Source organism: Mustela nivalis (genome assembly GCF_964662115.1).
Source record: "Mustela nivalis genome assembly, chromosome: 6".
NCBI classification, from domain to species: Eukaryota; Metazoa; Chordata; class Mammalia; order Carnivora; family Mustelidae; genus Mustela; species Mustela nivalis.
The window spans coordinates 84,570,779-84,588,141 of record NC_139025.1 but is presented as its reverse complement, the minus strand read 5'-3'; the positions used below and the strand labels follow the sequence as shown (position 1 = coordinate 84,588,141).

Here is a 17,363-nt window from a genome sequence, read left to right as displayed (position 1 = left end):
TTTTCTGGTCTCTGAGGACCAGGACCACAGAGGCGGCTGCCAGTGACCGGTGAAGAACAATGGTCAGTGACCTAGCAGCCACCACAAATCCTGAGCTTAAAGATTAATGGGAAGAGCTTCAGGGCGTTTATTATGGGTAAACACCACAAAGCAAACAAATAAACCAACAGAACCAGTCTGTCATTCAGATTAAAAATAAAGTAACAAATTTGCTGGTGATTCTTGGCAAAAACCTCTCTTCCTTCGTCTCTGCATCTAAATTAGCTGAGGGAGCCCGCACGTGTCTGGACTGATGCTGTATGTTTGTGGGAAGTCAGACAAAAAAAAAATATCCCAGTGGTACTAAGTGACTGTAACATTCGTATAAAAAAAAGTCTATTACTAAAGCTTCATTTAATTTCAGAGTGGTGACAGGGTATATGTCCAAAAATACACTTGTGTGTTCTGGTATTGTTAAATCTTCACAGCAATATGAGACAGTGGATTTGTATTTTCTCGTCGCTATGATCAGGCCTGGCTAAAAGGACAGGTATGTTGGAAGTACCCCTCAGATTCCTTCAGCTCGAAAGACAGTTGCAAAATTTCAGTCCCTGGGGCTGCTGGTTAAAGCTATTTTTCAAAAGGAAACAGAGGCAATGAGGAAATGAGATGAAGAATTTCTTCTGTGGACAACTGCAATTTAAAATTAAACTAGATCCTGGGGCGCCTGGGTGGCTCAGTGTGTTAAGCCGCTGCCTTCGGCTCAGGTCATGATCTCAGGGTCCTGGGATCGAGTCCCGCATCGGGCTCTCTGCTCAGCGGGGAGCCTGCTTTCTCCCCCCTCTCTCTGCCTGCCTCTCTGTCTGCTTGTGATCTCTGTCTGTCAAATAAATAAATAAAATCTTAAAAAAAAAAAAAAAAAGAACCTGTTTAAAAAAAAAATAATAAAATAAAATAAAATTAAACTAGATCCTAAACAAAATACAATGCCTACAGCTATCTGGATTTCAAAAAAAAAAAAAAAAAAAAAAAGACTACCAAGTTTAGAAAAGTAGACTGAGGGAAAAACACAACACCCAGTTCAGAAGCAGATGGGTGGGGTGGGGAATGTCAGAGCTGGTCCTGACACTTCTGGAATTGATGAAGATACACGGTGCCTTCAGGCCTTGTGCCCTTGGGGGTGGTGGGGGGGAGGCTGGCCATCCATCTTCTCCTGCCCGAATAGGAACTGCCTCCAGGTGATAGACTGTAGAGCCTCAGGGACCACATTCCCACACGGGCAGCTCCACGACAGGCCTGCCTGTGGAATTCCTCTCAAAAGCGAAGGAGTGCAGTGGAGTTTCGAAATGCTGCATTCACGTTGTTTTCATAGACGTTTTCATGTTAGATTCAACTCCTTTGTTCAAGTGTGGAATGTCTATAATTTGAAGCTGCCTTTTTGGGAATTTATCTTCTTTTCTCCAAACTGCTCCCGCGACTCTTTGTTACCTTTTTAGAAACCAGCCTTCCATATTGAAACTCAGACTGCACGGGTTTGCCTAATGCTTCGAGGCTGACACCCTCCAGGTGTCACCTGGTACCACCTTGTGAAGTACTAAGCTCTTTTAAAGATGCCCCAGGAGGCAGAGCCTTGAACCAATGCTTTGTAATGAGAAGGCCAGGGTAATGACATGTATCCCAGGGGTGACCTGTGGTTGCTGGGGGCGGGGGGGTGGGGTGCAGAGAAAGTTCTCCCCTGCAGACAACCAATCCCCATTCCTGCTATGTACTGTATTTGGACCTCGTTCCCAGAAAGTACGCTATGTCAAGAGGAGTTTGCCTGCCTTGAGGGGAGCCCCACAGGTGTTCCCACAGGGACAGTATAATTACAGGGACAGTATACTTACATACACATGTTTGAGCGCCCTACGCTAATTGACTTTTTTTCTTACATAAGCCCTGGGAGAAACAACAGCACCGTTGTGTGGATATGACTTAGTCACGCTGTTTACTCTCAGGTGCGATGAGACGCGTCCCATATACACGGCCACAGAAACCCTTTTCCGCCAGCCCTCCAGCAGGTGCAGGGTGGTGGATGGAAGGGACAAGCAAACTGAATTCTAAGAGAGTCTGCCTTTTCTTGGGTAAGTCATTCTACTTCTTTGCTCTCAGTTTTCTCTTCTGTTGAATGGCCACAGTAGCATTGTCTTATTAACCCAGAAAAAGTAGTGTGTGTGAAATTATTACTCTGTAACTGAGGACAAAATCATCACCTTTATCATTTTCTGTGGGCTACATTAAGGACAGCCTTCAAAGTTCCATAGGGGGCAGCAGGCAGTGATTCTCAGTCCACATGTCATGCCCTTTGGCAGTCCAGTGGTCACTAGAAGGGACTATGGGCCAGATGGCCTGAGTTCCAATTTGAGCTGCCACTTAGCAGCTGAGTGACCCAGTGGAAGTTAAATTAACGTCTGTACATCAATTCCTCCTGTTTACGTTGGAGGTAAGAGCAGCACCAGGTCACAGGGGTTTGCTGAGGATTTAGAGCTAACATACCAGTAAAGTTTAGAACTCTATCTGACACACAGTAAATGCTTATTATTATTTGTTAATATTTTTCTTTGTATTCTCAATTTAATTAATGCTTGATAACATAATGCATGGATTATTTTCAGCAAGTTTTAGATCCCAGATAATGAGCCTCACCATTCAAAATTTTCTTAATTGCTTTTTTATATTCATCTGCTGTATCTTTGGCATTTGAAAAAAGATTTGTTTGGGAAGTAAATCATCTGCCAAAAGAAAACAAGCCAATAGCCATTCTTTCAGGGTTTCCCCTTGTGAATAGGACTTCACAAAACAGGAATTTGAAAAAAGTGGCAGTCTTTTTTAAGCCTTTGTCAGGCAAAAAGAGTAAGACATAAGGCAGTGGTAACAAAACCATGTAATTCCGGGCAGTGTCTCATGGTCAAGGAGCTTGTGGCCTGCACTTTCCAGGTCTCCGGAAACTTCCAGGACCCATCTTGGGACAGGAGGCCTGGCTGCTGCCTGCTCCATGACCAGGGCTCCCTGGGAGGCCCTGATGGGGGAATTTTTGTCCCACTTCTCCTCAATTGTCTTGGGAGACCCTCTGGTGTTCTCCTGCTTGGGCTCCACCCCTACACTTCTCCCATAAGACAGGCTCTGGTGCAACCAAGGCTGTTCTGGAGATGAGGACGAAATGCCTCCCAGACAGCATCTTGTAAGTGGAAAAAAATCATCTGGACAGTATTCTGCAAATTACTGTCAGCAGCAAGAGATTTCTCTGTGACTCCCTTTACATCATCGCTCCATTTCTATCTATCCTACTGCCATAGTCCCTGGCTGCCATTTAAATGCCTTCTTTGATTTATGATAGGAGCATAAGAAAGCTCTTCGAGTCTGGTTTCTTCCAGATGCATCTCCGGAAGTTGCCTGTGCTGCCCCTGGCAGAGACACTGCACAGCACCTGGACACATCATTCTTTCCCTCGTCCTTGTGAATGGCGACCCCTGGAGTTGTGCAATGAGAAATCTCAGCCTCTCGGAGGATGACAGAGGGCCGGGAGGATATGTTTCTATTTTTTTTTTTTTTAAGAATTTATAAGAAAGCCAAAGTTGGTGGCATCACAATTCCAGACTTCAAGCTCTTTTACAAAGCTGTCATCATCAAGACAGTATGGTATTGGGACAAAAACAGAAACATAGATCAATGGAACAGAATAGAGAGCCCAGAAATAGACCCTCAATTCTATGGTCAACTAATCTTTGTCAAAGCAGGAGAGAATGTCCAATGAAAAAAAGACAGCCTCTTCAACAAATGGTGCTGGGAAAATTGGACAGCCACATGCAGAAAAATGAAATTGGACCATTTCCTTATACCACACAAGAAAATAGACTCAAAATGGATGAAGGACCTCAATATGAGAAAGGAATCCATCAAAATCCTTGAGGAGAACACAGGCAGCAACCTCTTTGACCTCAGCCACAGAAAATTCTTCCTAGGAACATCACCAAAGGCAACAGAAGCAAGGGCAAAGATGAACTATTGGGATTTCATTAAGATCAAAAGCTTTTGCACAGCAAAGGAAACAGTTAATAAAACCAAAAGACAACTGACAGAATGGGAGAAGATATTTGCAAATGACATATCAGATAAAGGGTTAGTATCCAAAATCTATAAAGAGCTTAGCAAACTCAACACTCAAAGAACAAATAATCCAATCAAGAAATGGGCCGAGGACATGAACAGACATTTCTGCAAAGAAGACATCCAGATGGCCAACAGACACATGAAAAAATGCTCCACATCACTTGGCATCAGGGAAATACAAATCAAAACCACAATGAGATACCACCTCACACCAGTCAGATGGCTAAAATTAACAAGTCAGGAAATGACAAATGCTGGTGAGGATGTGGAGAAAGGGGAACCCTCCTAGGGCACCTGGGTGGCTCCGTTGGTTGAGCGACTGCCTTTGGCTCAGGTCATGATCCCGGACTTCCAGGATTGAGTCTCGCATCGGGCTCCCAGCTCCTTGGGGAGTCTGCTTCTCCCTCTGACCTTCTCCTCTCTCATGCTCTCTCCCACTCATTCTCTCTCAAATAAATAAATAAACTCTTTTTAAAAAAGGGGGGGGGAACCTTTTTACACTGTTGGTAGGAACGCAAGCTGGTGCAACCACTCTGGAAAAGTGTGGCGGTTCCTCAAAAAACTGAAAATAGAGTTACACTGTGACCCAGCGATGGCACTACTGGGTATATATCCTAAAGATACAAACGTGGTGCTCTGAAGGGGCACATGCACCCGAATGTTTATAGCAGCAATGTCCACAATAGCCAAACTATGGAAAGAACCTAAATGTCCATCAACAGATGAATGGATAAAGAAGATGTGGTATATATATATACAATGGAATACTATGCAGCCATCAAAAGAAATGAAATCTTGACATTTGCAATGATGTAGATGGAATTAGAAGGTATTATGCTTAGTGAAATAAGTTAATCGGAGAAAGACAACTATCATATGATCTCCCTGATACGAGGAAGTGGAGATGCAACATGAGGGGTTTGGGGGGTAGGAAAAGAAAAAATGAAAGAAGATGGGATCGGGAGGGAGACAAACCATAAAAGACCCAATCTCAAAAAACAGACTGAGGGTTACTGGGGGGAGGGAGGTTAGGAGAGGGTGGTAGGGAAATGGACATTGGGGAGTGAATGTGCTATGGTGAGTGCTGTGAAATGTGTAACCTGGCGAATCACAGACCTGTACCCCTGGGGATAAAAATACATTATATGTTTATAAAAGATTTAAAAAGTAATAAAAAAAAAGAATTTATTTATTTGACAAAGAGTGAGAGAAGGAGAGAGAACACAAGCAGGGGGAGCAGCAGAAGGAGAGGGGGAAGCACACTACCTGCTCAGCAGGGAGCTGGATGTGGGACTTGATCCCAGGACCCTGGGATCATGACCTGAGCTGAAGGCAGAGGCTTAACCCACTGAGCCACTCAGGCGCCCCCCCCCCCACCCCGTTCCTTATTTTTAAAACCATCTAAAAAGAAGTATAGTCTCTTGTTTGGATGACTCCTCCCTGGCTTTGCATGCCTGTGGCTCACGCCCCTAGCATAACTGGTCTAAGGCAGGAGACTCATAAAAATGAGGGGAATGGAGGGGTGAGGGGTAGGGCAGGAGAGAAGAAAGAGAAAAGGGTTTAAAAAAAAAAAAAAGCTAGGAGTGACAAAGAGGAGGGAGAGGGAGGGAATGGGAGGCCAGTCAGAGAGGGCAGGTGCCCTGGGTTCACACCAGTGTTCCACTGGGAGCGCTGGAGGGAGGTTCCAGGGTAAGTATAAATGAAACACAGCTCCAACTAAAACAGAACCTCAGATATCCCACAACATCACTTCAGTTATACGATGACCAAGTCACAAATTTAACTTTTTGTGTTGTTTTGTCTCTATTTCCTTGGCCCGGCCTTAATGAATAAGGAAGCAGCTCAGCGCATGGGAGTGAGAAGCGTAACAGGTAGCAGGCAGGTGAGGTGACCTGTCCTGGAACAATCAATAGGCTGGATCTGGGGATCAGGTGAACCCCAGGGGTCCTCTGGGCTAAGTTCTCAGTGCAGGAATCCCTAGCACACCATGCCTGAGCAGTGGCCATCCAGCCACCACTTAATACTGTCAGTGACGGGTAGCTCGCTACCCTACAAGACAACTTGATCCACTTCTGTGCAGCTGAAATTATTAGAAATTTATTCCTTGTACTGTGTGGCCTTAGAACACCCAGTCCTGGGGCTTTAGCTCTGCCCTTGGAGGCCACCCAGAATAGGTAATAAATGATCATTCTCTATCTTTTCAAATATTTAAATAACAATAAGCATATTCTTTATAGCTTCTCTCTTCTAGAATAGACATGCACCATTCCATTTTTGAAGCTTTATACATAACTGGCAAGAATCCAAAGACAGGGGCGCCTGGGTCGCTCAGTGGGTTGAGCTGCTGCCTTCAGCTCAGGTCATGATCTCAGGTTCCTGGGATCGAGTCCCGCATCGGGCTCTCTGCTCAGCAGGGAGCCTGCTTCCTTCTCTCTCTCTCTGCCTGCCTCTCAGTGTACTTGTAATTTCTCTCTGTCAAATAAATAAATAAAATCTTTAAAAAAAAAAAAAAAAAAAAAGAATCCAAAGACAAGGTTTAAACAACCTGACTAAAGACGGTGGGTCACTGGTCCTTACCGATTGAGGAATGCATTTCCGAAGCGACTGAGCTTTCGAAATGGCTTTTTGGGGTCCACAACTAAAGCATTCCCTGGAGTGCTGCCCTCAGTCTCCCCATACATCACAGCAATGAAGGAATCCGTAGTGGGCTCTGGTCCAATCCTCATGCCTGGGAAATCTTGCTCCAGTAAGTATCTGGAGGAGGAAACAGAAAAGAAACTTAGCAAGTTATCACAAAGCAAGAGGCCAGAAAGCTTCCTAGGCCTAGAAATCGAACCACCAGGGAAAGAATGATTAACATTTTACTCTTTGGCTAATGATAAATTTTCAAAGCTTACAATCTAAAGACCTAAGCCCCCTCCCCCTCCCCACTGAACCCTAGTAACAGATCAGGCATCTTGCAGACTTCCTAAGTCTTCTGAAAATGTACCTTTGCTCAGCACAATTCCTGCTTCTGGTTCCATTGGCACAACAGACACCATCCCAGGGAAGTGTACCCAGCCAGCTCCTGGGCATCCTGCTAGAACCTGCCCAGGCCCACCTCCTTTTGGGAAGTGTCCCTGTTCCTCCATTGTGTTGGGCATACCTCCTCTGTGGGGCCTGGGCACCCCATGCCTGCAGCCGTGATGGTGCTTACCAGGGGCACTGCATTTTTCTTTTGTGGGCCCTTGCTGACAGGCCCATGCCTATGGCCAGATGCAAAGCCCCAGCACCCAGCCCCATGCTTGCCCGAGGGCACTCCATGTAGAGAATGAAATGATGAACCATCTCTCTTTGTCACTAGTGATCAGTGAGGCTGGGTCATCCTCCCTTGTGCACTTTATAGCTCCCTTGGGTTCCTTGAGGTCATGGTCATGGAAGCGCATCTCAAAAGAATTCAGCAGCAACAGAGGCTGCTATGACAGATGGGGGTTGAAGAAGGGGCTGGGGCCGGAGGCAAGGCAAGAGGTTAAGATTAGACACCACCAGGGCCATGACCGGCCCTATGTGCAAACTGCACAATAATGCCCCTGCCTCCAGGCAGACACAGCCCTGCACCAGGGTCCACAGCTTAGCAAGCTAGCTGGATTTTACCCCACATATGCTGCCCTGCCCAGTGCCATATGATGTTTGACCCACCCAACTGGGCAGGTGGGCCTAGCAAATGTCACAGAGGGTTCCTATTCTGGGGGCCGAGGAGACCAGTTGACCGGATCCAGGCCAAGGACTGGCTTAGTGATATGGCTGGGGCGGGGCAAGGTGACCAGAGGTAGCACAGTGGGGAAAGTCTGCTTCCTGTGGAAAATGGTGGAGCCCTGTCATCTGTGCTCCCCATCACCCTTCCTCTGCTAGCACTTCATTCAGCTGAAGGCCCTCAGAGCCCCTCCCTCACCAGCAAGATTTCCTTTCCATGCAGAAGAAACACACTTCCCTGTATTTGTGTGTATGGAATGGGGCAGGGGCAGAGCAAAGACTCCTCCCTCCTTCCTTTGCAGCGAGGAGAACATAAAGAAAGAGTACTTTGAAATACATTTCCTTTATTACCAAGTGACAAGTGGAAAGGCAACACCTTCAGAGAATACTTGACAGTGACCCAGAGCAAGTTCTAGGGCTTGGGAACGGTAGAAAGGAATCCCCACTGGAGGTGATTCGAGTGGAGCCATGTCTCAAGCCTGCCAGGGTATGACCCTTGACCCTGGGAGAAGCTCAAGGGCATGAAAGTGCACAGTTTTCCCCAGCTGACTCTCCATTCTTGAAGCTAACAGCGATTTGTTTATTTCTAAAATATTCCAACTGATCAGAGTTAGGCCCAAACCTGTGATTTTATTTCCTGGGACAGAGGGATTGCACTCAACTGCCCAACATAATTTTGCCATCTTTCTAAGAAATCAGGCCAACCCTGAAAAACCTATGTTTTCTATATAAAGAAAACTGACATTGTTTAGCCATCTCAGTAGGCTAAATTCTGAACATTTAATTGGTCTCATTTGCTAGTTTTTACATCATCCAAAGTTTCTACATTACTGTGAAGTTGAGAAGCACCAGAATAGTTAACATTTACATATGTCCCCTAAATTTTGAGGAAATGTGAAAAAATGATTAGACAATAGCACCCAGCATTTACCAAGTGCTTGTTATGTACTTGGAGTACAAAGCCCTCCACATGCAAAATTGTTCGTGCAAACCCTGTTAACACTCTTAAGTGGGCACTAATATTACTCCCATTTTACAGGTGGGAAAACTGGGGCATCAGAAAAGCTACACAATTTATCTAAGGTCACACAGTAAGTGTGTTTCAGTGGAAATGGAATGCTGGCAGCTGGACTCCAGGCCTTGGGCTGTCTCCAGACAATGTTTTTCTTTGTTTGTCTTTGTTTTTTTTAAAGATTTTACTTATTTAGGAGAGAGAGTGAGAGAGAGCATGAACAGACGGAAGGCGCAGAGGGAGAAGCAGGCTCCCTGCTGAGCAAGGAGCCTGATGTGGGGCTCGATCCCAGGACCCTGGGATCAGGACCTGAGCAGAAGGCAGAGGCTTAACCCACTGAGCCATCCGGGCACCCCTCCAGACAATGTTTTAAACCTGGGCTTGAGGTGGTGGTTTGTTGGGTGATGAGGAGCACAAGGGGGGTTTGGTGCACCCTCATGCAGTGTGCTGGCCATAGCACCGCAATCCTGCTTCTCCTCAAAAGTCAGGGAGCAGAGCTCTCCCCTACTCTCTTCCTGCAAGGTCCTGGGGCTGCCCTAACAGCAAGTGGCCAGCTCCCTCTGTTCTCCCTAGAGAAAAGCTGGGGAGAGAAGGAGCTACTTTTCAAAGCACATTCAAATTAAATTTTTTAAAAATTTCAAAACTTTTGCAGGTACTGAGCACACTACTTAATACCCTTAGGAGCAGAAATGTTCCCCTTCACAACTTCTTATGAAATTCCACACAGGTCTTAGCAATACTGGTGAAACCAGCAGCAGCATCTCATGCTCTGGGAGACTCCAGCACTTGCAGTGTGTAAGCAGAGTATGTGAATTTCATATGTGGAGTTTCAGTTTTACAGCTACTCTGGGATCTGGAGTCTGAAGTCAGTCATCAGCAAAGCTAGAATTCAAGTCCAGATCACAACCCTCCCAAGTCCACTTTGATTTCCACATCCCATGGCCTGGATGATGTCCCACAGCTGGAGATCTGTGGGACAGAGGAAGGAGGACCACCAAGGTGGGGTGCTGGGCTTGGAAGAACAGCAGTCAATGTCGCCATGCTCTCTGGAGCACACACAGTTCTCACAAAAGCCTCAGGTCCAAGTGTTGGCGTAAACTTGACAGGCACTCTCCCATGGAATCAATGTTAACAGCAATGGCTGGCTTGGAAGACAGCCTACGATGTTCACACTTGCACCAACAAAATGGACAAACCAGACAAGAATTGTAGCTCTGCCTTTTGGGGGAAAGCCCACTGTTGGGTCCCACCTTGAGTGGCTCTCTGCAGTCTTGTTGCTTCTCAGCACTTCCCCAGGCCTGGAAGAGGGTCCTTCAGCTCCAGGCCTCGGGAGGTGAGGATGGGGCTCAGGAAGGGGTGGAGGGGTGTGTGGATGCCGGGGTTCAGCAGTGAATCCTCAGCAGGGAAGTAACTTACATGTAAAAGTGTGTAAGTCAGGCCATCATGGCCAAGGAGAGTCTGAATAGCTTTGGATGTTCATAGAAATATATAGTTTTATATAAAAGCACAACAAACCCTACTAATTTTGGAGTAATAGGGGTTTCAAGGAAAAACCTGGAATATGAAATTGTTTAAAGAATAGCAGGTGTTTCTTATTTTCAAATTTATAATCTAAGAGAAGCTAGAACTTCCCAAGCAGCAACCCTACCAGATGGAACTTTAATAAACTATTTTTAAAGTATACTTAAATATATTTCAGTTTATATTTGGCAAATATTTGCTAAAGTATGCTGCTAATGTGAATCAGTTTGAAGTGAAAGGTGCCCCCAAAAGGTGACTTTGAGAAACCATTCCATCTGTGGGCCCCAGACGCAGAAGAGAAGTAGAACTAGGAAGGGCTCTGTATAGCTTCTTTACCTTGTTACTCTGGTTAGTGATACTTTCTCCCACAGATAATAAGAAGTCAAAATTCAGTGTTCAATTTCATTATCAAAGCAATGCCAAAGACACAATGTATTAATGCTTTAAAGAGCTTATAGTATCCAACTGTGGCAAGGGGGTAGTAAAATCAACACCCTTATGTATATTAGTGGAATAACCAGTTGCTATAACCTCACTGACAAGCAATTTGATACTTTATGTTAAAAGCCTTTAAAATGGGGTTAGTTCTTCCTTTTGAAATCTATTTTAGCAAAAACCCTAGACACGTGAAAAAGATTTTTATGTGATAATGTCCATTGCAGCATTACCTATAATAGCAAAAAAAAAAAAAAAAGAGAGAGAGAAAGAAAATTGTGTTTTCTTTCCCATGGCTCTACTGCGATATAAAATTCACTTATTATATTTATGACATATTCCCTGCCTCCACCTGGTAGAGTATATGCTAAAGGAAAGCAGGGCTTTTAGTCTCTTCTATTCACTAATACTTCCCACATGTGTACAATGATCTCTGGCACACGGCTGGGGTGCTCAAGAAATACTTGTTGAAATAATGAGCGTCTGAGTGTCTGATCACACTGGCCTTTGCACCACCTTGTCAATATGCCAAGGCCATTCCCACCTCAGGATTGCTTGGAAGGCCCTCCCCCAGATCTCTGCATGTCATATGGCACTTCCTTGGGGAGCCTCCTGGCACAGGAGCCTCTCAGGTCTGGTTCCCCATCCCTCCTCCTCATAGCCTAATCAGAGCACTTATCAGGAGCTGACATTCTGCCATGTTTCTGTGGGCACGTCACTGTCCCAGGTTATCAGGAGCACCCTGAGAGGGAGGCCCTCTGTCTGGCTCACTATCGTACCCTAGCATCTAACATGGCATCTGGAACATGGCAAGGGTGAACCAGTGTCCAGCAGCTGACCGGCTTTCTCCATGCCCTCCTCCAGGTGGCCATCTGGCTTTGGCCTCCCTCCCTCACTTTTCTGCACCTCATGTAGGCTCTGGTCACTCTGTCCTGCCCAGCTGTCTCCCAGCCTCCCTCTCCCCCATCTGTCCTGCAAGATGAGATTGTTTTTCTACATACCACTTCCATCAGACAGCCTTCACCAACAACCCAATCCTCCCCAGGTGACTTCCCTTCCCCATGAGCCATCCTCTCTGCCTTGCACTCTGGGTTCTTGCTCCTCACCTATGGTAGGCTTTATTCCCTCCTTGATTCCGTCTCTTCCAGGTCTGAAATTCCTGCCCCAACTCCCCTTACTTCATTCCCTCTGTCTGGCTAGGAATCGAGTCTTATGATTTCTACCATCCATCCTACTTGCTCTTTGAGTCACTTGGCAAAGCATCACCTCCTTTGGGCTGTCCTCCCTCCTTGAGCCCTCCACGACATTTTTTTCTGGCCACTCCCCCCCTCCCCTTCTCTTGTGGAACTCCTCGGGAACACCTGGCATGGGTGCTGTTTGAGGGCCTGAGCTCCTCTTTCCTGGTAGGTCGTCCTTCCTGCAGGGTGCAATCCACACGCTCAGAACTCTCCAGTCCCAAACTCTTTTAGGCTCAACGCCTTGATAAGTGAAGAGACTGAGGATTGGAGCCGGCAGTGACTTGCTGGTCAGACTCATTAGTGGCCATGCAAGACTTAGAGCTTGGGGCTCCTCGTTCTTGGCCCAAGGTGTTTGCTTTTACACCATGCTCAGCCCCATAGCGTTGGGGTCCCACACAGCTCCCAGCTGCTGGCCCCCTAAGTAGGACATGTCGAATACATGAGTTAATATATGACAGTCTAAGCTGACTGCCCAGAAGACTTTTACACTGGGGGATGGGGAAACTCAGGCACACTGAGGTCACACCGCCAGGTGGGCAGGCACATGTCCGAGGCCGTGAGGGAGCTAAGGACAACAGCATGTTGGGGTGAACAAAGTGCAAAGAAAGGGATGAGGTTCAAAACCAGCCACCTTGGAGAGTCTGAGGGGATTTCAAGGTATGACATACAAGAACAGGTCACCTGCAGGCACGAGGCTGATCAGCTGTGTTAAACGTTGATGTATCAGAGGCTTTCCCAGAGCTCAAGTTCCAGAGACTTTGTAGTGTTATCTGCAATAACAAGAATTCAAAGGAACAAGAGGCCCTGGGAAGACTACAGATGAGCATCACTGCGGGTCACAGCCAACAAGCCCACTGAACTGGCACCCTGTGTGTTAGACGGGGCTTTGGTCCTTGGCTCCGCCTTGCTCTCCTTTTCTGTGTTCTCAGAAAAGGCTGCCACTTCCAGGGGTGATTGCTCCAAGCCCTCAATGTAAAAAAAAAAAAAAAAAAAAAAGATGGACATCTGGGATTCCAAGCAGCTGGGCAGGGGGTTGGTGAGGAGGATGGCCCTCTCCACTGAAGGCCATGGTGTGGCCTCGTCCAAATGGCTTCTGGGGACACTGGCCCAGCCTTGGTTCAGGGAGCTGATTTCATGCAAAGGTATAAGTGGACAGTGTCTTTTCTTCTTCCATAGCTTGGGCTAGGGAAAAAAAAAAAAAAACAAAAAAACGCCATAGCAAAAAAACGTTTTGTGTTAAGAGGAAAAGGAAATCTTCAGGATGATGAAAAGTCCCTCAAAATACTCAAACACCATCTTCTCAGAGATGGGCTTAAGAATGACTAAAAACAAGGTACAGTATTCAATGACAGACTTCCAAAATTCCAGCTGCAAATGTTTTCTCCCCTGGTTATTCATTCATGCATTCTGTCTAGGTTCCAAATTGTGCTTGGAATAATGGAAAAGGCGTTAATCATTTTAGCAATACAGTAGTCGTCCCTTATTCATGGAGGATATGTCCCAAGCCCCTCAGTGGATGCCTGAATGCTATACACACAATGATTTTGATTTTTCCTACATGATACGGATTTAATTTATCCACCCATGATATGGATTTAATTTATAAATTAGGTGCAGTAAGAGCTTAACAAAAATAACTAATAAAATAGAACACTTATAACAATATACTATAATAAAAATTACATAATGTGGTCTTTCTCTCAATATATCACTGTTCTTGTGAATATATATTTTTTCTTTCTAAAATTGGGATCAGAATGTTTAAATAATTTTGCCTCTCGATTTTCTGCACCATTAATTTTTCCTCATGCCATCAGAAATTCTTCAAAAACAATTTTTAGTGGCTGCAGACTATTCTAAGACAAATGTCTAACAACTGGGTTTGCCACTTCCTTACTCTTGGGCATTGAAACAGCTTCCCATTTCTGGCTCATAAAGAATGCCGAGATAAATATCAGAAATATTTCGCTTTCTTTAAAATTTTAATCCTCTTTAAGTTGCTGAAAAATTAAGTCAGGCCAAGCTGCACTTCCATTTTAAGACTCTAGGTCTTCCTTAAGGATGAAACTTGACTTTTATTTTCATTTTTGTTTCTCCTTTGGTTGAATCATGGACCTATTACAGCCAGAGCTCCTTGTTCAGGTGACATCATCTATCAAACTGCTGTGTCTGCGAAGGAATCCACATTAACCTGTGGGATCAAGAAACTGGAATTTGCTGCATAAAGCCTTTCCACAGCTCAATTTTCCCAGTTATGAATGGCATTTCAACCATGCAGGGCCGAAATGTGCTTAAGGCACATGGCTATCTAACTGGCCAGTACCATGAGCCACCCCACTCTGCCTTCCATGCTATTCTGGAAGGAGGCTAGAAGGAAGAAAGAAAGAAAGGAAGGAGAGGAAAGGGAGAGGACGTTTACTGGAATCCAAGGCAACAGGTTTCCCTGTTGTTTACAGCCCTGTTAATTTCTCCAGTCATTCGTTTCCTCATGCACTGAAGATCTAATAAGTGTCTTCTACATGAGGACTTGTAATTTATGAACCAGATAACAGAAGTGAGCTTGAGCTGGGAGCATTGGAAAGCTTCAGGAGAAGGCTACAGAACACAGCATTTCCCAAAGTTCCTGAACTCTAGGACCCTTTTTGAATACCTACTTAACAATCTCCCAGAACTACCATCCACAGAACACTGGTTAAATGGAAAAGTAAAAAGGCATTTAGTGAAGCTCAACATCTGTGCTAGTGTTTTCAAATGAAATTCTTTTAAAATTCATAATAGAAAGATACTTCTTAATGTGATTGATTTATAAAATATTAAACCAGCAGCTAACAGCAAATCCTCAGGTGAAATAACAAAAGAATTGTCATCACAGTTAGAAGCTTGGTGTGGATGCTTGCTTCCCAATACAATCAAATAGGAAATAGAAGAAGAAATAAAGTAATCATGAACGTAATTGATACAGCTGTCTACCTAGAAAATCCAAGAGAACCTACTTAAGAGCTGTGAGAGTAACTTGAATCAAACGAACGGATACAAAACAAAAATGCATAAAAATCAGTAGTTATCTCACATACTCGCAATACCCATCCAGAAAATATAAAGGAAAAATATCTGACTCATAAGAGCCAAGGAATATAAAATACCTAAGAACAATATAGAGTATATAGAACCTATGTAAGTACATCAAACACCTTTCTGAGATCCATAAAAGGTCTGAGTCAAAGCCATGCTGTGTTCCTGCTTGGGAAGAGCAAATACCAAGATACAAGGCAGTTCCAATACAAATGGATCCCAAAGGTATTTTCTGGGGAGGATCTAATGAAGCAATTTTAAAGTTCCTCTGAAAGAATAACAGGAAATGATGATTGACAGTATTTGCAAAATAAAGAGAAGTGAGATCAAAAGCGTTACTGCCTGTCACTGTTTAAAGAATGTTTTAAAGTGACAGTCCTTAAGACAGTGTGGTATGGGCATAAGAATCTACCAACAGAGCAATAAGACAGGAGAGAAAGTTCCAAAAGATCCCAATATTTAATAAATTAGCATGTGAGGAAGCCTCATGTATTAATGGGAAAAGGTAGGATTATTCAATAGTGCTAAATAAAAAAGCAAGGGGCGCCTGGGTGGCTCAGTCGGTCAAGTGTCTGCCTTCAGCTTGGGTCATGATCCCAGGGTCCTGGGATCAAGTCCTGCAACAGGCTCCCTGCTCATCAGGGAGTCTGCTTCTCTCTCTGCCTCTGCTGCTCCCCCTGTTTGTGCTCTCTCTCAAAATATATAAATAAATTAAAAAAAAATTTTTTTTCCCATCACACTTATTTGTTTTTAAATAATAATACATAGTTTCACTGACAGTTTGGTGAAATAATGATCCTCATATTAGATTCTGTGGTGGGAATCTAATTTGGGATGACTTTTCTGAAAAGTTATATGTACATATACATATTCAGGATAAAATAATGTTTTATTTTATATAAAATATAATATAAACATGTATGTACTATATGTATATACAAAATCAGCAATATACATAAACTTGACAAATATTTATACCTTTTGATGCAGTAATTGATACTTGGGCAGATATTCTTAGAAAGCAAAAAAAAAAAGAGACAAAGATTCACAGCTAAGAATGTCCACTGCTATATTACAGACAACAGCATAAAATTAGAAACAATGTTCCAAGCTGTAGGATAGACTAGGATGCAGTCAGGAGAGCTATTTCCGAGGATTACTTCATAACACAAGAAAGAGTTCATGATATCATATTAGGTGAAAAAGACTGTTTATTAAATTGCATTTTTTTTTTGCATAATTCCCAGTTTTGAAAGCATGACTTCTATGTCTTCATCTAGGTCATTCGCTAAGAATGTGAGCAGATGGAGCCTGGACCACATGCCATGGAAAGGCCACCAAAGGGAGCCTCCCTCTTCTGGGTTGAGGCCGACCCGCCTCAGGAGTTAAAAAGTTCAAGCATCATGATTCCATTAGCTGAACCTTTGTCTATCTATGGTTTCCGAATATTTCCTGGGGGAGGCTACCTAAGAATTACCATGAGAGGTGGTTTCTAAAAACCAAACCCAAACCAGATTTCAGAGCCTCTCCCACAGAGATTCCAGTTCAGGAGGTCTGGGATGGAGGCCCCTGGAATTTGTTCTCAGGCTTCCAGTGATTCTGACCCATAGCCAGATCCAGGGACCATGGTTTTCTGGTTCATAATTTTCCAAGGTCTTGAAAAGTATCCTGAATGCCTTTTAGAAGCAAGCTTCTAGATGCAAGTTAAAGAAGAGAATTTTATAACTAAAAACAAACAAACCCGAACACATTTCTCCTCGCATCTCTCGTCGTCTGGGGGAACTGCTGCCGTTTGTCAGGCAGGTGGTGTGGTACGTGGACAGGAGGCCAACCTGCAAGTTCTCCCTCCGTGACTGCTGTGACCCCCACACAACCCCTGCCCTCCAGCCCCCCCTCCCTTGCCCCTAGGCCTCTCTCTTCTTAGGTTTCTGAGATACCAGCTGCTCACTTTCCATGGGCCCCTTCCATCAACTTACAATGGCTTTTGCTAGAATGCCAGTCACCCGGGCACAGCTCCTCCACTGCAGTACCCAGTCACTGAGAGTTTTCTGTATCTGACGCTTCACCTCCCACTCACTCCTCAGCCCACTGCCACCTGGCTTCCATCACCGCCACTTACTGGCATGGTTCTTCCCAAGGTCACCCTGACTTCTGATGGCTAATCTACTGGATCCATTTCAACCCTTTTCTCAGAAGCATCTGGCCCTGCTGACCATGCCCTCTCT

At 44.7% G+C, this 17,363-nt stretch overlaps 1 protein-coding gene across 1 annotated transcript in view; it reads right to left on the bottom strand.

Annotated features, from left to right (window-relative positions):
* EHD4 (EH domain containing 4) overlaps nucleotides 1–17,363 on the bottom strand; it is a 79,296-nt gene that overhangs the window by 54,223 nt on the left and 7,710 nt on the right. Inside the window, exon 2 of the mRNA XM_082735484.1 lies at nucleotides 6,706–6,882. Within this exon, the coding sequence (XP_082591610.1) occupies nucleotides 6,706–6,882 (177 nt within the window). The remainder of the gene's footprint in view (nucleotides 1–6,705; nucleotides 6,883–17,363) is intronic.